Genomic DNA, 26,538 nt, shown 5'->3' on the forward strand with positions numbered 1-26,538 from the left:
TGCAACATTAGACGAAAAACACAATGACACTCGTGCACTTCGTTGCTATTATGAACGGAGCTCGGTGTGCCGCTCCGTCCCTGAAGTAGTTTTAATCAGAATTTAGCCGCCGCGCTGTCAAGCTGCGAACATTTTGTTCTGCTTTGGGTTGATGTTGAAGTTGGCCTCTTTCTGCATGTTGCCATTTGTCAAGCGCATGCTGGGTGGCAAGACGCACAACCAGACACAGATTTGCACTGTGTGATTGAAGTGTCATCTTTCTTGTCTGTGTTGGCAGATGGATACTTTGTACAATGTGTTTGGAGGCAGTGTGCACAGACAAACAGCTTGTGTGCATGGGAGTGTTCGAAAGAGGGGGGGTGTCGGGGAAGGGGGGTGGGGGGTGTTGAAAGGAAGATTTAGTTTCATGAAGGTAAACGTCTCAGCGAGCGAATGTCTGAAAACAGCAGAGTTGAGGCTGTTTTTTCTATAAACACAGAACACAAGCTGAACGGGGGCAAAAATAACCTATGTGGAGCCCAACTATGAATTTTAAAAGGACTGTTTTTATTTACTTCTCACTGTCAGCTGGACTTAGAATAAAAACTGGCTTTGTGTCCTTTCTGTTTATCACTACTGAACACCGTTCACTGCCAGTTATTTGGGGGAAAAAAACATTGAACAACTTCTCAATAAGTACATCCCTGACCAATTTATCCAACTGAAAGGACAAATAATGGAACATCAAATTGAGTATTTCAACACTGAAAGTGTGTATATACGCCCTGAAATATGAAACATTAAGGCAATGTCAAAGACTGGGGCAAATGTTTGCCTGAATGGAGGGAAAATGTTTAAGTTGCATCCATTTAGTTTTCATCATCCTTTCGTCCACTTATCTTTTATAACCAACTCAATAAAGTTAGGTTTTCTGATGCCTGCGTTCATAATGTTCACCCAGCAAGCGTGTAGCAAATGGAGCAGTATCCGTGATGACCTGTGGGGGCAGTGTTGTGCAGTACAGCTCAAGTGTGACCAACAAAGAATCAAAGAAGACAACAGAAATGGTGGATATCGTCGATGAGAAGCGGCACTACCTCGCCTGGGCATCGGGACAAAGAAGCTCTAAAAACCATTCAGAGGACCGTTGATCATCTATGTGACAGAAGCCGACACTGCCCTCTACTGGGGGCATTGCTGGATTCTTAACTACACACCTATCAATGTTCGTATATTTGGACCTTTACACTGTGTCCACATGAGACAAAACTCTCCACTCTGGAACCCATTTTCAAAACCGTGCTTTTCATGCTCCTAAGACGCTGCACCTTGTGAAAGATCGGCCAAAGATGACGCAGTTACATGTAATGGCCTTGTCGTGTGGACAGGGCCTGAGTCCGTTCAATTGTATGGAATTGCATGCACACAGAGAATTGAGTGTTTATTACATAGTTCTCAGGATGATGATGATGATGATGATGATGATGATGATGATGATGATGATGATAATGAGTGGACTGGGAGTAACCCGGAGCAGGACTGATGATACAGTCTGATAGCAGCAGGGAGGAAGGACCTGCAGTGTCTCTCCAAGACAGACGTAAAATCACTGAAGTCACATTAAAGAACGATTGAGTCAATGGATTGAACAAATGACGCTTCACTGTGGACATACCTAAAGGGGTCATATTTTGCAAAAGTCACTTTCTACTGGTTTTCCAACAGTAATAACCATTGACATACCTGGCATGACATCCTGGGGGTGAAAGGTCTGTCATTTCTCTCTCTCTGGCTTGTTTCTGTTTTTAAAAAGTGTGTTGCTCCAATGAGCCAATCAGAAATCAAACCCTATATAGTGTCATCGGGGGTTTAGCTAGCAGGCAGCTCTGCTCTGGCACATGGCACCACAAAGTACTTCCTCCTCTTCCCAAGATGGGCATGTGTGGGCGGAGCCAGCCCAACTCACACAGACACAGCAGAGTCTGAATGCAGCTCCGATAATCAAATATTCAAATGGTTGAAAATCTAGAAAAATGTGGATTTGGGACAATAAACTTTGAATCCAATAATTTGGGACCAATGAGGCCATGCAAAATGTTGAAAAGCTGCATAATATGACCCCTTTAAAACAAGGGTCAGAGTAACTTTTACTGGCAATACGTGACCAACTTTATGGGTAGAAATATGCAACTCCATGTGAGTTCTTCATAAATATGGAGGTTGGAAGGAGACAGCTGGTCAACCCTTGGCCAGAAGAGTCATCTTCTTCCCTCAACTTTGTCTGTTTCAAACAGAGAGGAGTTCAAACACGAAGAAAAAGAAGGAAACCTTTATTAATCCCACATGTGAGAAGCTGTGGAGATGGTGCCAAAGGAGCTGGTAAGTTACTGTTCCCATGTCTATCCTGAGCCAGCGACAAGTGCCTGAAGACATATTGGATCCAACAACAACAAATGGATCATTGGCCGGGTGTTTGACATGAGTAAAGCAGGACCAACAGAATCAACAAATAATCTTTTTAGTTTATCTTAAAGGTGTCAGCAGCTTTGACTCTTCCATTTGTGTCAGGCACTTCTTTTCGATCAAGTCCTCATCAGTCATATACAATATCGTACAGCAGACACGTTCATTATGAATGATGAAGAGCTGCTACGCCTCACCGCCTCCAACAAGTTGAACGTTTAAGGATGAGACGAGTTTCTTTGGGTTCCCCACAGTCAATGTAAACTCAAAGTAGCCAGCATGAAGTCATCTATAGATAAGACCAGCAGACCGTCACGCTAACATGATGGGATATGAGACTTCAGATAAAACCACTCTTGACTACAAGATGAAAATGTCACACATGTTTCAGTTCAGAAAAAAAGAAAAACAACAACCAAGATGTGAATGTCTTGGTATAATAGTCTTGGACTTTGCCAATGGCCTTAACCACAGACTTTCCCAACAAGAAAGCTTCAGATATCTTCACTTTGAATATAACAGTTTGATTGTGATCTCTGTCTGAGCTGAACAGATTCCAAGCTGGAGGTGGTTGGTTAACAGAATAACACTATCAACTGGACCCACAGTTTGATTTCCAGCTGATGCGACTCCATTCTGTTGACATTTTATTGTGGTGCATGAACAGACCGAAATCTACTTAAAGCTGTGAAAGCTGTGAGGATTTCATGTGCACAAGCGTGCACTTCTTAACTATTGTTATTGGATATATTATGCATATTGTATATGGTATATACTACAAATTGAATCTTGTTAGTGTTGAGGGAGGAAGCCGCTAGCATCTAGTAAAGAGAGAACACATAAACTCCTACTTATCTAAAGACTCCAGAACAGATTGTGTCCTGCATTTTGAGACAAAGTTGTACTAACCACTCTTGTACACTGAAGCCCCGTCCACACGGCACCATAAAAATTATTCAAAATGCTGCAGTATGTATGTCAGGCTTATAGGTGGCGCTGTAAGGAGAAGACACCGAGCATACAAAAATCCTTGAATTTGAGAAATCCAACATCTGGCCTTATTAAACCAAAAACCATCAGAAGCTTCTGCAGCTCGATCTGTCGTCCACCATTGTTGTTGTTAAGTGACGTCAGGGAGAAGGTCGCGGGGTTATTGGGTGGAGAGGTGCAGTGATGACATCATTGTTCTAAGCAAATGCAGACCTATGCACACGTCAAAGCCGAGGTGGCGTTTCAGAATTACCCCAGTTTCAGGCTCTTTAAATGCTGCACCATGTAAACGATCGGTAAAATGAAATGGCGAGTTTCATTCTCCAGGTTTGTCACAATCATTATTAATTATTAATTCAGTGAGCTTTAGATAACATGTTTCAGTTCCATGTGGTGTGAAATCACAAGGGATTCAGAGCGTGACGATGAACTGTCCTGCGGTTTGTCTTCCTGACGCACACACATACACACACCCTCAATCACAGCCACCCTGTGTTTGTTGTAATCAGTGCAAAAATCAACGGTCAAACAACTGAAGCGAGATTTCTCTGCTGGTATGGCCAGATTATAGGCTGCGTGTATCTGTTGCTATGGGGAACAACATACTCTATCAGGGCAACGGGGACAGAATCCACAATGTTTTTCTCCACTTTGAGTCACCAGCGCCTCCAGCCAAAGCTGTTTTTCTGCTTTCGGAGGTAGTAAATAAGGCTTGTTCTCACATTTACTTTCGCTAACAAGCTCTATTTGCATTCTTTCAGATACCTTATGTTCTCGTCCCCGTAGCCCGGGGCAGACAGAGATTTCCAAATCAATGTTGTGGGCAGGAGTCATCAGGATCCCTGCAGGATCAGGTGGAAACTTGGGCTGTACGGCATCCAACTCAATTGTGTGGGTGTAGTCATAACATTTCAGCGTTAAACAGGCGCCAGCACTGGTTTGGCGATTCTCACTTTAAATGTCTTCGTGACAAAGAAAAGAAAACTTGAATCACACAATCTTTTCTGTGGTTTACTAAAGTATGAAAGCAGTTCCACAAGGATTTTACTTATATAGCTTAGTTTCATACGATCAGCCGTCTCGAGGTGCGTTACATTGTCACATTCACTCATTCACACACGGCTCTAATGCAAGGTGGTCGAATGGGAGCCGTCACCTCAAACTGTAAAGCAAATGTGCTTAAAAGTATTTCCCAGGTCACAGAGAGTGATAAGATTGGTAAGAGCAGGCTGCGAGTGAGTTGTGCTTTGTGTTGGTCGGACAAAGTCATCTCCACCATAACAACACAATGAGTTCGCCACTTAGCTTGTATTGATAGCAAGCCTTGATACCTGGAGAGAGACAGATGACAGCATTTTTGTGGTAGTACACATAAAAGTAAAACAAAAAACACCTCTGTAGACCAATGATTATTCAATGTTCTGTTTTTTCCCCCGAGAGGATTATGTTGAGATTCTGAGCGATTTAATATATGGTTATTAAAATCTTTCTTCAGTATGGCAGGCAAGAGATTCAGACAGTTCGGGAAGGCAGCACTCGAGGAAAAGTCCATGAAGCTCATTAAAACAGACAAAACAACACCATGAGCACTCTAGAGAAGAGCTATTTTGTGTTACAGGTGAGCTGAATGTTTAGTATTGATGGATTTTGTGAGTCCAGCCTTCCAACATAACCTCTTCTATTGAATTTATATGTCTGTGAAAGCATAGAAAAGTTTAAATCAAGAGTTTGTGGAACTGTCTTTTGTTATATTTCAATGCAATCCAAAAAAAAAATCAGCCCATATGGCTGCTCTTTAGCTGATGCTGTAAAATACTGGCACACTTGTGCACAAAGCCAGGTGGATATTTGAGAAGAATTCTCCAATGTCCCACTTAAAAATTACACCGAGGAGGCTGATCTGAACAGCAACTCCCGAATGGCAGCTCGTATTCAGAGGGCGATTGTGATCTGAGACCAGCACGGCATCAGACATTGTAACATTTGAAATGGTCTCTCGCTCTGTCTGTCTGTCTGTCTGTCTGTCTCTCACTCACATCACGTCAGGCACTGAAATACAAGTCTGGTAAGTCCACTTGTCTGTTCGAAGGGAAAGCATTTAACTCTATACATAACCGGGTGAGTCATAGACATGATGGCAGCAGCACCAAGTTACATTCAAAACAGTCAAACCTTATCAAACACAGACATTACAAAATGTTGTGAGTTGTGTAAGAGCCGGGGCATCGATCCACTCTTAAAGCAGGCCCAACGCCACGGCTGTCACTCCTGCTGACCTACTTCAACTACCATCCAAAACAAGACGGAAACACGACGAGGCAAAGAGGAGACAATAACGGGAGTCACCATCAGTGCTAATTCTCCCTCCAAACTCCTCCTTTCATCTTTCTCCCATCGCCTTTTCTCCGGAGAGTCAAATAGTGAAAAGCAAGATGGGAACAAAAGGACTTCAAAAGAAGCCTTTAAACATGTCGAGAAGGACTGGGTAATGGTCAGGAATCAACAGACGGCGAGCAGGAAGGATGCGCCATGCCCCCGCCGCTTCCACGTCGACTGTTGATTAATTCGTGTTCGTATTCCTCTGCTCTTTGCATCATTTCCCTCATGTGGACTTTGAACTCTTTTTTTTTTTTTTTCTTTCCTTCGGCTTTGGAAGCTGCACTGAAAAACAAACCGAGTCGTATTAAAGTTGCATTCAAGCAACTCCGATATCACTTTGAAGACTCTGCAGAGTTCCTGAACAGCCGTGTGACAGCTTCACTTCTGTGCGACCCCTCACAGCCACAAGCTAATACTGCTGAGTCATGCTTTGTTCATTTAGTTCTCTTACTGAACAAACTAATAGCAAAAGGATAAACACTGAGACCTCACTGAAGGGTCACGTGACAATCGATAATGTTATCAATATATTTATTGATCCACCAAATGCTATGGTACCACCACTGCTGAAGGACAGCGTGTCAGTGAAACCTGCTCCGTATCACCGTGTCACCTTTCTGACGAGGGCTGTAGTTGAGCCGAGCCGAGCCGAGCCGAGCCAAGTCGAGCTCCCTCATTTACATCGAGACTGTTGGCTCAGGGGGCTCGCATTGATTTTTAGCTGCATTCTGTTTTCTTTGGTTATTCTTGAGAGGTCTCTTATGCTTGACTTCAGTTTGGCAGTGAGGAATGGAGCTGAGAAGTTAATTTGCAAAACACTCTGAATGCCATTCCTCAAGAAAAATGACCCGACTTAAAATTACTGAGTCGTGGCACATTTACAACCTGACATCCTCGCTGGCGCCATTGAGACCTTTACACATTAGGGAAATGTGTGTTTTTCTTCACCAGTATGTACATATATATATTTTTTTTTTCAAATATTATTTTTGTGTTTTTGTACTTTTACATAAGCTGGAAGTGTTAGGCTCTACAACAAACATATCAACTTGTTAAAACAATGACTAAAAGGTACACTTTATTGATCACCTTGGGGCAATTCATTCTGTGCATTTAAGCCACCGTAGTCATATTTAACGTATATAGAGGAGCAGTGGGCTGACATGGTGTCATGTCTCGGGGTCTCACTCAGACCCCATTTACATGACAACATTCATTTAAAAAAAGTTTGGCATTTACATGGCAAAAGCACAATAAAACTACCAATATTGACTGTACAACTAGAATAGGGACTGGTCGTCACGCCACTCCAGAGGCCGCCATGTTTGTTACTCGCACATGAGCAGAGTGCCACCTTGGGAACTGGTATGAAAAAGTGAGAGTTGCTGGGACTCCGAGCTCCACTGTCATATAAACAAACACCCCAAACGCGATTACATTTTGAAATGACTCTCATTTTGGTTGTCATAATGGGGCTTCAGGAAACAAGAGATGGATTCAACCTTTAAATCGCAAATCTGCTTCTCTCAAATCAACAATGTTGTGGTTAACATCCCACTGCACCACAGTAACAAGTGTCAGACAGTGTTTCTTCATCCTTTACATGACATTGGCTGAAAATCACCTGTTTTTTGTAAACGTCCAATCCCAATCCTGCTTCTCTAACCTCTCGACCAGTGTTTTTCAACCTTTTTGGAGCCAAGGCACACTTTTTTCTTCTCGAGGCACACCACCACCACCCGAAATGTTAAAATTTGAAACTCTGTAGTCTATAGTAACAATATAAAGTCATTCTCATCAATGTTTTATCAACAGGAATCAAATAAATACATTTACCAATTTCTTTTTTTATTTGTACTCCCTCAGTGTGAAACCTGGACCTGATGGATGAAGAGCTGAGATCCTGGTTCACATTCTTCCTTTTCTAAAACTTCTCCATCACTGTCACTGACACAGTACTTTGATACAAGATGGAGCAGGAGGTGGAGATTAACCAGACTGACTCTGTTAAGTTTCATTTCACCGGCAACGTTCTGTGCTGCCATCTAGTGGTGAAGAGTATCTATACATGATTACTCTGCACACTGCTCTCACAGCTGACAGCGGCTGTGAGAGCAAATGTTTTTTTAGAAAAAATCTGAAATTGGATAATTTCCCACGGCACACCTGACGAGATCTCGCGGAACACCAGTGTGCCGCGGCACAGTGGTTGAGAAACACTGCTCTAGACTGCCACAGCCGGATGCAATGTAAGGCGTCCATCCATTAACCGATCCACAGCAGCCCCATGGAAGAAGACAAGCTCACTTCTTTTAGTGAGAAAATTGTGTTTCAGTGGAGGAAGAGTCAGAACACACGGGTTTGCAAGGTCTACTTGTAAATGCATGGGGGTTTTTTTCTGGATGCTGCTCCACAGACCTTGAAAAACACATTGATAAAGGAACAAAATGTACTGACAATGAGGAACATCAGATGCTAAGTGACTAACTTTAGAAAAAAAAGTGTTGAAGACAATTCCATTAATGCATGAATGTTGAAGGATCAGTGAAGCACATGACTGTTCGAACGTGTTACCTTAGGAAGTGTGTTGTGCTGCTTCATCATGTGTTTAGCGGTCGATATTCTTTTGATTGTTTTTGCTGAATCAAAACAACAACCTGACTTTCCCAGTAATGCCAAGTAGACACAGAGGATTTGAGCGGAAGTGTAAAAATGGAGATAAAGTGGCAGTTTTTGCAGATGAACCTCCACAGTTTGGCAGGGTGGTCTGAGGGGCGGACAGGAACCTGGCCCAGGGGCTGAAGTGATGAATGCTATTCTGCTGCCGCGGCTTGTCCTTCAATGTGTGAAGCACACACCGAGATTGTTAAAACCTACAAGAGCAAGACAATGGGCACATTAACGACTCCTCCTGCTGACACGCAGAGATTGTGTCGCGTGGGGAACCCGAGAGGAGTTTGAAGAGCAGGACTGGGGACATCAGGATGGATTGCAGGCAGGCTCCGATTAGCATTTCATCTTCGGAAATCCCAGAAGCTGTGTAAGAACAGAAGTTGGCGTATGTCCACATTCAATCTGCCGTTTGGGTGGAAACTGTTTCCACTAAGACGATGAATGAAGCAGGTTGTTGTGTCTCAATGGATTTGACGGAGACCTTTACTGGTGGGAAGTACATTTGAGCAGACATTTTATATAGGGGAGATATATCACACAATCGCATTAACATCTATACTGAAGTGACAGACGCCATCATCCATCTTGTACAACACTTTCTCCAGTTCAGTGTTGCAGGGAAAATGAGCCAAACTCAGGGAACAATCAGGAAAAGACAGATAACCAATTCAGAAAGACAACTATCTGCAGAAATGCTCGTTTATACCTCCAGGAAGCTTTGAGTCTCCAATTAGTCTCAAGTACATGTTTTGGGCTCTGAGAGGAAACTCGGACACCATACATGCACAGGAAGAACATACACACTTCACACAGAAAAGCCTGGCCTGAATCAAACCCACGGCCCTCTGAGATGAGAGGAGCGACCACTACACCACAGGGCAACAAAACTCCATCAATGATAACATATGGGACAGTGTGATTTTGACATGATCACAGGACCATCATATCCTGCACTGCTAATGTGTTGTACGGTTTAAATGACTTGATAATGTGAACCACATTGACACAATCAGTAAACTCTTTTATTGTACCAGGTATGTTTCTCTCTTTTGTGAAACAATAAGAGTTCACTGGAAGGGAAGCTAATGTTAAAGGCTACAGATGAATGCTAATGGGGAGCTGGAGACAGCAGCACCACAGCTGACGCGCCCATGAAATGTGATGAAATTACAAACGTGGTTATATTTGTAAATGTTCAATGTTTAGATGAGGCTTCAACCAGTCATCCATTTCCTTTTTCTGACGTTTATGTTGCTATGGCTGCAGTCTATTGGAGTCTGTCACAGGGCTTCATGTTTTCATTTTATAGCCAGTTATCCAGTTTACCAGTCAACCAACTGTTACATCACAAGATGGAGACATGATGTTGACTTTGCTCAAAACTGTAAAAAGTTTCCTGTCGATAACCAATACATCTACGGCATAATGGTACCTATGCATATTGTCATCGCTCCTGGCTGTACTATGCACCACACGTTGTAGTCACTGTACACTCTTTCTTTTTGTTGTGTTACCACAGCTGAAAACAAGACACACGGTTGGTTTTTAAGAGATAACAACCACAGCAGCAGCACCCCGGAGGTGGCCTGAAGGAGGAACTCTGCGAGTCCTGTGAACTGGAACTCATTAGTGGAGCTCATGGTTTGTCTCTTTTTTGGTGGGTACACACTTCTTGTAACCAGGAGCCCTTCACACATCCTGCCACTCTCCAGATGCTTTCACACAATTTTCTGTCCACAAATGTCAGAGCTTTTCAAAATGGTTTAGCCCTTCCACACCATTCTCCACAAATGTAGACTATGTTTTTCCTTTGAGCAGACATGTAACATGACGTGACCCTTCCTTTCTCAGGTTATGATTAATTCCACCATGTAAGGTTGTAATATGTTATTACATGGGTCACGGATATATCACCTGGGAAATGAGCAGCTCTATGAAGTCTGCAGTAACCAGTGGGTGAGGTGATAAAAAAATTCCAAACACACACAATTAAAAAGCCTGAATGAGATCAGTTCTGTAATGTAGGTTGCAGCTGGATTACCTGACTAAAGCATTACTCAAACAATTCAACAACTCGAAGGTCAAATGTAGCTTCCAGCAGCTGGTACTAATTTCAGTATTAACTGTTAACTGTAATGCATTGCAATAAGGTTTAAAGAGAAATACATATACACATGTATACTGCTCTGCTGCTGGTTTCCAAATCCAACACCAAACTGTTTTCTGTGTCCCTGCATTGGCTGACCAAACCACCAGGAACCACAGGGTTACGTTTATCTACAACAATGTTTCTGCGACTCTCTCAGCCGCTCTTCGTGTCAGTGCTATACATTTTGCACTTGAGACAAACACAAAAACCCTGAATTTGGAATAATTCCAACTGTCAGAGATGTGCCTGCAGGCCAATCAGTACGTCTCGTCGCTTATGGAACTTTAATGCTATTGTGTATGAGACTTTCAAATGATCGTAGACCGACAGCAGCTAGCTGCTGATTGCACTCACACTGACGCTAAAGCGAGATGCTATTGCTAAATTTTTAGGGGCCTGGCATACACATTGAACCCCATGTGATTTATAAATGTCCCTGTATTTCATTTTACAGCTCTGGGGTGTGTTGCTCTGCGGCGTGAATGTTTATAGGTTGTGCCACAATCGTTTATATTTTTTGTGTCGGAGCATAGGACTGCTATCACACACAGCGTGGCAGTAGCCACGATTGACATTTCCTGCGGCCAATCAACAAGCGCCTAACATCTGTACTCACCAAAATCTCACATTCACTCTCACGAGAGTTGTGGTATGAGAAAGGGTTTTTCCTAATACATTCTAAGAATTGATTAAAAGATCATTTAAGAGACAGAATATGTGAGAATACCAGGTGATGACTCCTTCAAGAGCATGTTCTCCCTTTTTGTTGCTGTGGGGTGACAGTGAACTGCCAGTGTGAATGTAATTGTAATTCTGGCTACACGTGTTTTAAGCTGTTTCCAGTCTGTAGAGGTCAGTATCAACCAGAACTGGTCCAAGGAAACGAGCCGGGATGGTGGATGCCCATGGTCCCATGAATGCTCAACCTCACAGTTTCCATCTGCTGCTGACACTTTAGTCAAAGAAACACTTTCAGAGATGTCGTTCATTAGCCCACAGGTCACGGCGGTGTGAGCAGGTGGTGAGGCTGTTATGACTGACCATCGTATAACAGGCTGCAGCTTCCACTGAGCACAAGTGTTGGTGAGACGCTTGAGGAGTGATTGAGTTTTTTGCTGGTTTCATTTATACTGCCGGCTGTTTGCTCCTTCGTGAACATCAGCTCCTTTACTTGCTTTTGTGTCTCCCATCTCTGCTCCCTTCTTCATCATTCTTCCTCAATCTCATCAGTCTTCGTAATGCCTTTCCACCGCCTGCTTTACATTGACCTGCTCCTTTAACAGCACGACAGAGGAGCCAATACTTCATCCATGTTTGGCTCGCTTCTCTGCTGCTCTTAAGAAAACTCATTTGGCCTCATTAGGAGACGAGTCTGCCAAGAGATCTCAGGACTGGGGAAAGGAAGATGAGAGTAAATGTTGTGGTGCAACAACCACAGGCTTCTGTTTGCTTTGAAATAACAGTTCTGGTCTGTGTTTGTCTTTTCTTTAGCCGGTACCGTCTGTAATGATGTGCACATTAAAGTTTAGCTTGTTCATCATCAGTTAGTAGTTTGTGTGAAGTCATGAGAGGAACTGGCACTGCAAGCTGTTGTATTACAGAGAACGTGTTTACTCTCTGTACTTCATAGGAATTCTTCACAAGAAAATACGGAAAGGTTATTATTGGGGTCAAAATCTGGAGCAGAAATAATAATTTTTTTTAATAACCTTGTGGGTTTTGTCAAAAGTTGAAAACAAAGCAAATGCTTGATGAAAACATGGAAGATTCCTTCAACCTTATCAGATATTTCATTTGGCACTGTAAGCATCTTTCAGCTCTCCATTTTGGACATTTGCTGAATGAAGTAAAACCAACCACCTCCTGATTTCATACGCCACTCTGCGAAAATCACTGAGGTGCATCACGTGACCGCATTCGACACGAAACATCCAGAACTTCCACAATAACATATTGCAGTTTGAGTTATTGTGTTGAACCTCTGTAGGACTAAAAAGTCATTATGCTATTGGAAAGCTACCAATAAATCACACCAGATGAGCAGCATCACTATCGAACAATATGAATGACTGAATGAATCAATGAATCAATGAATCAATCAATGAATGCATGAATGCATGAATGAGTGAATGAATCTTAATTTTGAACATACAAACATAAAAAACAAAGAAAAGAAACCATTTAGATTTAAAAAAACAAAAACAAAAAAAACCACTTCGTCTACATTTGCATGAACAGAAAGGAGTAGGACGAAGCAACAACGCATTTACTCCTACTCCTCAAACACTCCTGCCAACAACTCAATGACCAAAGTTCCTTAAAATGTAATTTGACACCGACAGTTGAACAGATGCGTATAACAAAACTATGGTACATTTTGAGTGCATGTTTCATGTTGAATATTTAGTTTCATTTAGTAATTGTTGTTTTAGATGTGCTTTTCTAACTTTAACACACAATTGCCACATGTCAGTGCAGAAGAACTGAACTCAAAGCAGTGAAGAGAAAAGAAAAGACATCTTTCCACAGAAAATGCCCACGTTGTGTGTGTGTGTGTGTGTGTGTGTGTTCAGTCTCCAGAGCATTATTAGGATGTACACCGCAGTATCCATGCATCACCATGCGGGTGGTAAGTTGTTAATGTGCTGATGAACAATGGAGGCTGTGCAGTGAAATGAAAGTTGGCCAGCCTGTAATGATGCAGTGCATGATGAATGGCTCTGTGCTACTCTTTAATTCCTCACATTTGTTTTATGATTATGGACTTTTTTTTTCTATTAGCAGTGCTTCATGGTCATTGGTCCAACATGTCTACTACACCCAGGCAATCTACGTCCATTATCTTTATTACAGTGAAGAACATTGTGGTGTGGTTGTTCACTGCTGGTCATTATGGCCTCAATGCTTCATCTACAATCAGTCCGTGAGTAACTGTAACACTTTTGGTGTTTTCCCTTTCATTTTCCCCGAGCAACTCAAGGTCAAACGTTTTGATGCAGAAAATCATGAAATGGTCCCATTTGTTTTGTTTATTATTAGCTTCAACTTTAAAAAGCTTTAAAAAGCTCATTGAACCATTACAGCTGTTGTCGGCATGTTGTTTGTTTGTCTTTGCTGATGGCTGATGAGTGAAAATGCTTCAGCAAGGCTTTGCCCCGGAAACCGTATTCAGCGTTCCTGTAATCAGGCCAATCTGATCACAGATTCTGTCCAGTGTTTGTTCACCTGCTCATGAACCTTGAACACAGCTCCCGTGTTTCAGTCAAACTGGGAATGTTGACAAGGCTAAAAAGAAAGTCCATAAGATGAATATATCCAATCTTTTGACTCCCTTTTGCTTGTAAATCGTATATTTTGTGAACTTTAGTTTTTCTTTGCTCTCTGAACATAATGTGATGTGGAATCCACAATAAGTGACCAAATATATGGGAAAGCAGACACAGTTAACAAGCCAACAAGTCATTCCGCTCTGCTTCCACCAGGCAAGGTGAATTCTGCTGCCACGTTTTGGTGTGAATGGGCCTTAACGCTCAGACAAATTGAGTTTTTGTTTTCAGCATAAATTTGAAATGAAGTGATTGGTGGTTTGTGTCGGAGTATTGTCTGAACAAACCGCCACCTGCTGCTGACTAATTACTGGGAACACATTTTTATAGATGTTTACAAAGCAGAGCAGCTGAAGTTAAAGAGGCGCCGTAATGGACGGCTCTGTCGTTGCTGATTTAAACATCGTCATCCTGCCAGAGGCCGGGTCATCACATAAAAGGCAAACAGCTCCACTGTGCACGTCTCCTTATAATCTCAATAAACACAAACACAATTAAACAAAGTGAAAGCCCAATAAATGGAATAAATGCAAATGAGTTTACGCCGGCCCGATATGTAGGCTATGGGCTTCTATACTCGATAAATATACATTTTAATTACAATATGAAAACACTCTGTGGATGTGGTTATTTTTTTTTTCTTTTTATATAGGCTGTCAGGTATTATTCCATCCAAAAGAAGACCTGCTCAAGAGTCTAGGAGTGTCCAAGCAAAAACAAAAACATCATTTTGAAGCTTAACTTTATTCCACCCACACAATATAGAGTTGGTGTTTGTGAAGCCTTGTACCAGCTTAAATGTATTCAAACATATACATTCTGAAAGACTATGAAACTTTAAGGGTTTAATTTCAATGAATTGATAGAAACTTTTTTACAGGATGGATGTTTGAAAAGACCTGTCGTCCAATACAACCAACACCAGAATCTAAAGTCTGTCTGACAGGCTTTTTATTTTGTGTGTGTTTATCGTCCACAGTAAACACTTCCTACACAAACATCCTCATTCCTTTGCTGATTCAGCTGTCTGTCACTGAAGAGGAGGAACCAGCAACGTCTCTGGCGTCCACCAGGGCGGCTGAAACTCCCTCCAGAAGAACCAGTCCATCACGCCAGGCCCTTGTCAGGAGAGGTCACGCCCTCCGCTATTTCACATCTTTCATTCTTCACAACAGTCTTTTCTGACTGACAGGGAACACTTATTTCTATTCAATGCTCTCTCTTTCTCTTCTTTCTACTCCTGTATTGGCTTTCCAATCATTTCTACAGTGTGATGGTAAATGACAATTCATTAATACTGCTGAAGAATAAATATTTACATTTAGTCCAATAAGATCAACCAGTAGGCATCTGGGATGGATGGATGGATGGATGGATGGATGGATGGATGGATGGAAGGATGAACCAGCTATATCCAATGTTCCCACCTTTAGACAATTAAAAATGTGTTTTATGTCTTATAGAACAGACATCAGTGACAAACCTGTGCTGTTCTGAGATTTGCATTATGTAAGTATATCTTTTTTTCTTATCTCTAACAGTAACACCACATCAAACCATGGCCTGTTGTGTTCTGAGCGTGTTACTTCTTACCTGTCTGTAGGAGACGTAGATGGGTCTGCTGAAGATGATCCACTCCACCACCTTGCTGCAGGGCGGAGTGGTGAGGGAGCCGGTGTAACGGTAGTAACTTCCCAGCGAGGATGGCAGCAGGTCCTTCAGCACGAACGGTTCCAGGAAAGTCTCTTTTTCTGTAGAACAGAGAGCCGGGCGAAATGTGCTGATCAATATGACATGATCCGCATAACGTTTGCTTATTCCTCTGCACATTACGACCAGCAGGCCATCTGGAGCTCATCCAAACGCTACTGTTTCACAGCCTTTAGGTTCACTCTATTGATTTCATTTACACTGTGCTTGCCTCATTTACTGTCCCTTTTCCTGACAGACACAACGGCACTTAATTCAACAGAGTTTCTTTTAAATGAAGTATTTACAGTGCAGCTTTTCTACAGTGGGGAACATGTTCGACTAAATGTTATCTCATGTATTCAGCTAGTCAAATGCACTGTTAGTGTTTTCACAAAGTGAACTCTCAGTGCAATAAACGCTTGTTAAGTGTGTGAACACAGAAATAATTTAGACACCATCTGAACCACAAGCAGGGGCCGGGGTTAACGGAGCACATGGATGTCAGCTGTGCACAGCCGTCATACACTGAATCTGAGGGAATTCAAATGGACAGAAATGAATTCAGCTTCTGAATTTATGAATGGGAAAATGGCACAAGTGAACATGACTGTTGTTCTTTTGCGTCAAACTTTCAAATACTGACTTGTGTAAAGCAAAGAAATCCTTGTCACATTCACCCACTCACAGCCACATTGACTGGAAGCCCGTCGAGCATGGTGTCCACTGCTTGGCAAAGCGTACCCAGAACCAACTGGGTGGTGGTTCCAGCAGCACAGTTAAAGTGCAGACGGGGTTGTGAACGGTCGCATGACGACGCCGGCATGTAACATGGATAGCTGTGGGTCTGTTGGTAGAGTTGATAGAGCTTCTATTCGTAGGGTTACAGGTTAGATTCCTATGTCCTGTCTACATGTCGAAGTGTCCTTGAGCAACTGCTCACACAGTTGAAAAGCATGAGCTACTGAAACACTGCAGGGTTGTCGTGAGCGATGATCGTCACTGACCAATCAGCAGACGGTTTCTTGGTTGATCCTCCTATAGAACCGTACCGATGAGTAAGGTACCTCAATGGAACGTTTACGGAGAAGGGTAACGGTTGGGAACAGTACTTTCGGAACTATTCACAGCTTTTGTCAGTGGAAGCTCACTCTTACCGTACAGTACCGGCGCACACTGCGCAGTGGAAGAGACGCTCTAAAGGACACATGGAAGGGACGAGATGAGAATCAAACCTGTTATTTCAAATGAACCCGGGTCTGAATCAAAGCAGGTAATAAATTCATTTATCTTTCGATTTACATTCATAACTGATGCTTATACAATGTATATTGTGAAAGATCCCGTGGTTTCATGTTGTGCTGTTCATTGAGAGCACATCTTCAGTTTTCCAGCCTGATTCTGCTCATCGTACTCGCTGTAACTGAAAAGTTTCTCCTGACCAGGCAAACTGCAGCACTACCGCAAAACTGGAGTTTGTTTGCTTTGGAGTTCAGCTGTGGGTTTGAGCATGTTCACTAGGTAGTGTCTTAATATGAAACATGTCATCACTCATCTGCCTCACAAACCTTGATTAATAAAAACAGCTTTGTAGACAAGGAGAAGAAGAGGGGAGGAAAAGAAAGGTGGGAAGAGGAGGGTCAACAAATGATATATATATATATATATATATATATATATATATATATATATATATATGTATAGTGTGATGGTGTATATGGTGTGATTTATATATATATATATATATATATATATATATATATATATATATATATATATATATAGAGAGAGAGAGAGAGAGATGATGATGATGATGAGAGGAAGAGTAAAAGCAGCAGGGTGGAGGAAAATGGGAGGTGAAGGAGTTTGCTTGGGACACATGCTGCATGGAGGATCACTAGACTGCGAAGGGTATGAGCCTGGAAGACCAGCAGACCTTCACTTTCTCTTCCCACCTTCTTCCTCCTCCTCCTCCTTCCCACCGTTCTCTACCTTCTCCCTCCTTCCCTACTGCTGACAAGCCCTGTCTCCTGCTGCCTTCCAACGCTGAGTTCAGAAATGTATTTTCAGCTTCGTCAAATCCATGCGACAGAGCGAGCGAGCCGAGGAAAGAGGAAGGCTCAGAGACGGGAGGATGAGAAGGGGGGGGGGGGGGGTGCTGATAGCGCTGGGGGGGGGCTTGGGGAATGGAGGATGACGGAATAGGCCTTCGCCAAGATTTATGCGTTTGAATTAGTGCCTTCAAGAGGCGAACAGACGCCTGGCATGTCTCGCCTGAAATGAGAAGCTTGGAGAAAAGGTTGAAACGCGGGAGAGACAACCTTCATTCACACAGGCACAACTTGTGTAAAGAAAAAGTATAAAGCTCCGCTCGGGGGTCTGTTTCCCTCCCTACCGCCGGCGGCTGCTGCCCGGCAAAGTCTGACATTAGCGGGAGCAGCGTGAGGTTGTGATCACACAGCAAGTGTTTTAAGCTGTGAGCCTCCTGCGAGGCGTCAGAACAGCTGTCCACTCGTCTAATCGTCCATTAGCATCGGCGCTCGCTCACTCCTTCATATTTAATACGTCACACAGCAAGCACAAAGGCACTTATTGAAAGGCACTCAAGGACTGCTGACTGTGTGTGTGTGTGTGTGTGTGTGTGTGTGTTGGGGGGGGGGGGGGGGGGGGGGGGGGGGTGTTGGGACATTGTTCCAAGTATCAAGCCTCTTTTTTTGTGTTTACATTCAAAAGTAGAGTCAACTGAAGCTAGGAAGTTGACATGCCGGGCCACGAGGTGGCAGTGTTGCTTGTTTTTGTAATGAAACTACACGTACTTTACATCTGTGCAGAAAACAACACGCCGGTATGAATAAGTGACGTTTGCAGGACTCGGTGTGTAAACAATTTCCCCCCTGAGCGAAAGCCTTGCGGTTGCACTCGTGTTCGCTGTCATGTAAAGCCTTCAACTGAGACCGAATGCAGCAGGGGATACTAGCCGAGTCGCTTTCTCATCCAAACCAATGGTGAAATGCTCCATTAGATGCTTTAAAAACATTTCACCATATCTAGAGTATATGTTATACCACTGTGCATTAAAACAATTTTATTCATTAAAGTTTTTTACTCTATGTTCTCTTTTTCTTGTTTTTCTTTTTACTCTATTTACTTCTGTTTTTCTCTTTTCCCCCAATAATTAAACCAATTTAAAGTTTTGAATTTTGAAGTTCAGATATTTATTTCACAGTTATTTTCTGGCCGAGCTGAATTATGCCCATTTTGTCATTGCTGAACATATTTTTAGTTTCCATTTGTTATTTCAAATTCTTTTGTAAACTATGACTATAATTACTGGCTTGAACCACTGAAAATGAAAATGACTGTGCCACTCCTGACTCCTAACCACTGCGATTAATTCAAGAATGGAGACAGACAAAAGTAGGTAATTATACTTTATTTACTGCTCTAGATAAGTAAAGCAAATAAGACGGAGCACATATTAAGGTTACACTGAGACATAGTTTTTCATTCGACTGGACAAGACTGTGGTCGCCACGGCGGAGTTTGCTTGCACTCAGTGAACCTGACGCTTCTCCAGTTGAACCTGAAAAAGCTCCTTTCAGCGAGCTGCGCATCTACAAATGTCACCGTCAGCACACAGCCACTCGGAGAGAGACTGCCATAAAACAACCTGTAACTTAGCAATCTGTTCAAGACCTGCAAAAACTGCTGCTACTCGCCCTTTTAGTTGTTCCAACAACGTAATGTTTCACTTCCACCTGCCACTTAAAGTGCACGTCCAACAATATTAAACCCGACCACTGTATGTGTTTTATAGGGAACAGCTTGTGAATCGCATTACAAGACGTGCCGCCTCCCTCGTAAGGTTTTAAACGTTTTCCTTAAATATCTTGAGATCAGAACATTGTTTACTGATGATTACACACGTGTATGGTGATTAAAGCTACATGAAACAATCTTTAGGAGTTCACTGGAAAATCTGCAAGAGATTAATGGAAATAAACTAATACATGAAGCCAAAAGGAAACGCGTGTTGTGAGCGAGCGTTTTCAGCAGAAAACTGCTTCATATGGAGGAAACAGTTTTGTGATTACACACCTCCCGTGCTCTGAGATGTTTTCTGTAAAAGCTAGCTGGCTTTGACGTCAGCAAATCTCCTAGACAGAGCAACACACACACGCGCACACACACACACACACACACACACACGCACACACACACACGCACGCACGCACGCACACGCGCGCACGCACGCACGCACGCACGCACACACACACACACACACACACACACACACATTTATTTTGTGACAAACTTTCTTAATAAAGAGCTGATTTATGTTCTGGATGGATAACTTTAATGTTTGATTTCAGAATGCACCAAATTTGGCACAAATATCATGCCGAGTGAAAATGTACATGTTTCATTGGTTTCATTGATGGATGGGGCGAAATAGCTCAATAGCACCACCTAGATATGTTAAATAATTCATTAAAATCAGCGGCTTGACCGAGGAAGTTGGAATTCGGGAGGCCTGTAGAGCATTCCATATGTAGATATACAATAGAGACATTTTTTTATCAGATCATCAGGAAAGCCACTATTTTCAGTTGAATTTTCAAAATAAGGCAAAAAGGTCACGCAAGGCATTGGAATTTAACTAATTACTCTGGACTTCTTCCAGTCGACTTGAAAATTGGTGTCGGTCATTGAAAGACATTGATTATGACTTAAATCTGGCACTTATTGCCACGTGTCCCTTAATCCTGATGTTCTTTCTGTTCCTTCACAGAGACTGGAGGGTTGAAGCGGGAGTCATCCGCTGGACAAGTCGTATTTGAACATGTTGATAACGTGGCTGAGCCGTTAAGAGCTGGCACGCAGGCCAGCATGTACACACTGTATGTGACTGTGTTTCGTCTATTTCAGGGGGAAGTAGAAAGATGACATGTGCAAACATTGCTGATAACTTTGCGTTCATCCTTAAGAGGCTTAAGTGCACGGCAGTTAAACCTGTTTCCAAAGCTCCTGTAATATAACGGAGAGGAAATTGAATTGGCAGAGAGCTGAAGAAGAGCAGATTGGGTTGGGGTTTTTTTTTCTTCTTTTTAAGACAAATACAGATGCTTCCAGTAAAGAGTCAATCTGAGGGTTTGCTTTTACCCTCCGAAAATGAACATCATTTAACATGTCTGCTCACATGATGACTTCTCTCTTGAAACACAATTTTATTGGATCCATTTTTAAAACTTGCTCCTGCTCACACTTTGACAGCTCAGAGATGGAGGAAAGTAACCCTGAGGTTACCAGCAGGGCTGCAGACAGACTGAAAGTCTCAAACCAGCTTCAGTTTCAACAGGAATGCATAAGAATCGTGATCAAAGGTGAAGCTGTGTTCAGCGAGGAGGAGTTTGTGGTTTATTAATGTGAACAAAACAGAGATATGCGCTCTCTCTCTTCATGTGTCTCATATTTATTTTGCCTAATATTAATAATCACTGTTCATTTAATTCTCTTTAATTCATTGGTCTTTTCCTCATTAACGATCATCAATTGTTTTGGGTCATTGTCAGCACATCAATCACCCGTGAAACGCTTTGAATCGTATTAACAGGCAGTAAATCTGCTATCTTGAAGAAATAATCCTGAAAAGGTTTCATGCTTTTTTACCAACGTGAAGTTTATCCACTTTTTGAGAAGAAATCTTGACCAAATGAAATAAATGGAGGGTAAAACTCCAAATAAACATTTCATTAAAACAAATGCAAATTTAATTTAGGTGTAGAAAAGACACATTTTAAAAGGCAAAATGAGCTTTAGTGCACGATTATAGGATTAGTGGTAAAGTTTTTTTTTCCTTCTCAACAGGGGTTCACAATCATATAATGTTGAAAAACCATTAGGAAGTCTGTTATTCACCAACGACTACTTGGCAGCAACAAAGTGTTTACAGTCCAGTCAATATTTCTGAAATCATATCATCTTGGTTTAGACACCTTTTGTCTGCACAAGACATCATCGTACAGAAACAAGCACATTCTGTTGCCAACAGTCGCACCTTCTAAATAAAAATGGTGTGAAAATGGTTATTGAAGCAGCTTGCAGGCTTCTCTCTATATACGTCAACCTTTTTTTGGAAACCATTACATTGAAAATTGTTGATATTGTACAGCAGCCTAAAATCCAGCTCAGGTGTCAGAGATGTTAGTTTGGCCTGTGGGTTATGATGAACGCATTAAACATGCACGATGAAAGAGTGTAGACACGGCGGAGTCAGAAGTGTCTTTCCTTGATTCCTGAACTGCTGAACGCTGCGGCTTTGTGAGGAAAGTGGGTCTCCGATAAGTCACACAGGGACGCAGGTCTTTTTTTTTTTTTTTTTTTTTTTTTCAAAGCGGAGATATTCCAGCACTAAATCCTGAAGTGTTTGAGGGCAGTTTAACGAATAAAAGAACGAGGGACTCATTTATCTGCGCTGCAGTTAGATTGCTTCATTTGCACATGAAATGAGGTGGCATTTTATGCCTGGATGAGAACTTTGTATTTTGCAGTGATAAGTGGATTTTTACAACAAAACACTGAGCTTGTGACTCCCTCTCCAGTCTTATCAACAGATGGGGAATGTTGGGATTTATTGTGTGAATTTATTTGGGTTTTAATGCGGGTTTTTATTGTGTGTTTCTGTTGTAAAACACACTGGATGATAATGTTTGTATTAATTTGAGTGGTTTATGGTCATGAACGTCATTACTCAGCATGAGCAACGGCAGAATGAGTTCTTCCCTTTCGGTGGCTGGTAAAACCTGTAAATGAGGAAGCAGCTTTTGATGTAGAGAACTTGTCTCAGCATGTGAGGTGAAGTCTAGTTCAGGAAGTTTCGCCAACGCCTGAATCACTGGATCATATTCTGAGACGTTGTTTGGTTTCAGAAATGTTTCTCTGACACCTCTTGTCCAGACGTGACCTCACACTTTGATCTGACCTACATACACAATGGAAAGATGGCAAATGGATGGTCTGCAATCTTCCTGCACAATGTAGGCCACATGTAAGGTACAAGACCCTTCATGTCAACCACCAATCAGCAAAACAATCCAGGACAAGCTCAAAGTGCATTATTATTGCTCTAACCTAGATCCAGCCTATGAGCACTATGAGGAATAATGGCAGTTTGACTGTACTCGCCTGTTTACCTGACCTGCAATGCTCACAGATCACGAGAGACGTCATGATGCAAACGGACCGAACAAACCAGAACGTGCAGACATCTGGGTCACAGTGAACGGCTCCTGGCTGCTCATCTGGGTCGTATAGCGCACACTTACCATACAAAGCTGACATGCGCAGTGTTGCGACTCACATGGACAAGAAGACATGAGGCTCAAACCATCAACCCTGCAACAGTTGCAGTTGCTGATCCACGTTCAAATGACGTTGTGGGCATCATGCGGAGAAGCGGTTGGGACTTGTTCTGGCCTGGATCCTCCCTCAGAGAGGTTGTGAGCCACTCTCTGATCTCACATTTTCCACAGAATTACAGCAAAGCCAAGCCCTGGCAGACAGGCTTTCACCAAAATACAAAAAGTAGTCCAAACGCAAACAGGAGCCAGTTTTGCAGGTTTTAATTCTAAAAATGCCTGATTGTTGTTCACTTTGAGACTTTGACAACCTCTGAGCCTGCTGAGACTTGTGCTCCTCTGCATCGTCTCCAGTGCCATGTAAGACGCCACACTGATATAGAACCTCATCTTGGGTTTGGACTCAGGTCTCAGGGGTGCAGGAAGAGGAGCCCTCCAAGCAGATCAAGCCAAACCAATGCTCCCACGGCACAAGTTTGGTAGTTGAATCTCAGATTTCACAATCTCTGTCTGATTATTAAACAGTCTATAAGTTCTCTTGTGAGAACAACAGAGTTCTACTCTGAACCATTTGGGAAGTGATCCGGGAAGGCAAGCCCTGAGTGGCCCAACCAGGCGGGACCGGCACTGGGTGTGACCCACTCCGGGGACAGTGGCAGGTGGGGAGTTGGACTGCCGTCGTACACCTGTCAAACGCTAACACAGGCCTACTCAGGTGTTCAGGGAGGACAGGCAAAAGGGCAAAAGCTTGCCTGATCTTGATATTCAGTATGAAAACAGATGGTGAAAGTGGGCCTTGTGATCTCGCTGACATTCTCAGGTTTAAGCAGGAGGTGTCAGAAAAGTAAAGTACAGGAATAACTGGCTTATGGCGGCCAAGCGTTCAAAGCGTCGCCGCTTTTTTGTCCTTCGACGTCGGCTCTTCTGATCATTGTGAAGTGTTGGATTCTTCCTCATACAGGCAATGTGATCTGGCTTCAGACCATCATCAGATGGTGTGAGTTGTTGTTCAAATCATATTTTTGAAGCATATTTGAGTTTTTCAAGTAATCTCTATGACACCATGAACCTAACAAGAAAGACATTTTTTTGGTGAAAATAGTCATACTTTTTCTTTTTTTGAGGATTTCTTCAGAGAAAGTAAAAGCAAATATTCCTGGAGGCTGTGGACACATTCTTACTTCACATTTCTCCTGCTACCCTTCGTCAACCTGCACTATTTTAGCACCATGAAGAGATGGATGTGTTAATTTCCCAAAGTTCTTGCGATATGATTGACAGTGCAGTACAACTTGTGAAAACTCTTAACATGACAAAAAAGAAATTTTTTTTTTTACTACATACTCAAATATCAACATCCAGAAGTGTAATGTTTAGTTTCCCCAAACAAAATCAGCACAGTCAAACTGAAACTTAAGTCACATTGGCCATGAGGGTCAGTGTCCTAACTTCTCCACAACAATTTCATCCTAAGAAGAATTCCAAACAACAGCAAGTCACTTATGTACAAGCACACTCTGCTGACAAGCGACCAGAAAACAATCAACCCTCCTGATGAATCCAGCCATCAGGTAAAAATCCAAACAGCGTCTCTGGTAGTTCAGGCATGGTAATAAAAGGTAATACTGCTTTAAATCATCTTATTTTATAGCCCTCGCCAGTTCTGTATGTCACGTACTGAGCTGAAGTGAGGAGGCTTTTCATTCTCATAAACAATCATAAAGAGTTTTCAGTTGATTTGTGCTGGAACTTTCTGGAGTCTTATCGCACTCAGCAGCAGAGAAATGCTGGGCAAACAAACGCCTGTCTGTCCACCGACTTACACTTCTCACTCAATGTCTTGGCAGTCTGACTCAGAGAAGGGCATTATGGGTAATCACAAGTCACGGAGGCTCCAAGTGAAGCCAATGAGCATTTTGGCCAAATATGAAGGAGACAACTTCAGTCAAGGCTGAACCTGAACCTGAAAATGGAAATGGAGAGGTGAAGCTAGCTCTCATGCTAAAGGAGGTAGTGTCAGTGGAAATGTGGCCGAGTTCAGCTCAAATATGTTGAAGTGAAGATGTTCCATAAGATATTCCAACCTGAAGCAAAGTCTGGTCGTGGCTGTTGTTCAATGCACACAAATACTTTCTAATGGAGTATTTTACTGACACATGCTCCTAAAAAGCAAAAAATCAATTAAATTCTAATGCAACACAGTCATAAGGCATTTTTACAGGGAAAATCCAATAATCCCACATGCTAAGCAGCAATTCATGTGTAAATAATATTAGTTTTGTGCCAATTGGAAAACAGCAACCGGAGTTCCGCAGGGATGTGTGCTGAGCCCCTTCCTATTCTGTCTCTTCATCCATGATTGTCTACGAATCCACAGGACTAAAACCATCATTAAGCGCCCAGATGACCAACACTTGTTGGTTTGATCACCAACAACGACGAGACCGCATACAGAGAGCAGGAGAAAAATCTGACTGAGCGGCGCTCCACCAACAATCTTCTTCTGAACAGCAAGAAGACAAAACAGATTGTGGTGCATTTCAAAAAGGACAAAGAGTGGACACAGTAACTGATTTTCTGGGAAACCATGAGCTATACTGTACTATCATGCTTATTTTTTACTAAATATTTTTGCACTTTTCTTATAGGCATATACTGTATGTAGCTTAGTATTCACATTTTATCCCATTTTTTATCTTTCCATTTTGTTCTTTCTGTTTCAACTCAGGGGGGAGCGCCACACATCAGTTGTATAGTTGTCCTCGGCTATGCAATGATTAAAGGTCTTGAATCTTTCAAAAATAACTATAAAAAGTCTTTTTTTATATGTAACTATCATTTTGACTGCCTTTAAACTGGAGTGTTTGAGGCTTTTTTGTTACATTGTCAAGTACCTTACATTTTTTCCAGTAGATTTCAGACGAGGCTACATAATCGTGTAGACTTTGACATTAATCGGAATTAGAGGTTCTAGATGAGGTGGATTTATGCTCAGCTCCTTTCTTTTTGTGGGAAGGCATTGTCTTGTTTGTCTTTTTTTAAGTTTAGAAATGAATACGCATGAAAAAGGGAACTAAATAAAAGAAGTGAACCGTATGGCTTTTGTGTTTCTAAGCTGTATTTATGAAGCCTGCTAAATTGCACGGTCCCACAAATAGATTGCGTTTTGGATTTGCTCGCATTTTGCAGGTGACCAGCTCTGAACAATGGCATCATGCTCAGACAGGAGAATTAACACCACGGTTTTCTGTTTTTTTTTATGTGCATTTGGCCTGTAAGTAGAACAATGTGCTGGAGTTTTTTTCCCAAGAAGCAATGGGAGTACCACGAAGCAGGGGAGACAAAAGAAAAGACATCTTTCTACAGAAAATGCTCACATTGCTGTGAATGATCCTCTGTGTGTTTGTGTGTGTGTGTGTGTGTGTGTGTGTGTGTGTGTGTGTGTGTGTGTGTGTGTGTGTGTGTGTGTGTGTGTGTTTTAACCTTCAGTACCAACAACTTTTATTGTTTGTTCTGAAGGTTTTTGTGGCTC

General features: G+C 42.2%; 1 protein-coding gene across 1 annotated transcript in view; it reads right to left on the bottom strand.

The window, feature by feature from the left end:
* LOC308129099 (receptor-type tyrosine-protein phosphatase gamma-like) overlaps positions 1–26,538 on the bottom strand; it is a gene marked incomplete at its 5' end in the record, with an annotated part of 494,500 nt that overhangs the window by 84,579 nt on the left and 383,383 nt on the right. Inside the window, one exon of the mRNA XM_080494877.1 lies at positions 15,553–15,710. Coding sequence (XP_080351003.1) covers positions 15,553–15,710 — 158 coding nt within the window. The remainder of the gene's footprint in view (positions 1–15,552; positions 15,711–26,538) is intronic.

The sequence above is a fragment of the Blennius ocellaris genome, assembly GCF_963422515.1.
Source record: "Blennius ocellaris genome assembly, chromosome: 4".
NCBI classification, from domain to species: Eukaryota; Metazoa; Chordata; class Actinopteri; order Blenniiformes; family Blenniidae; genus Blennius; species Blennius ocellaris.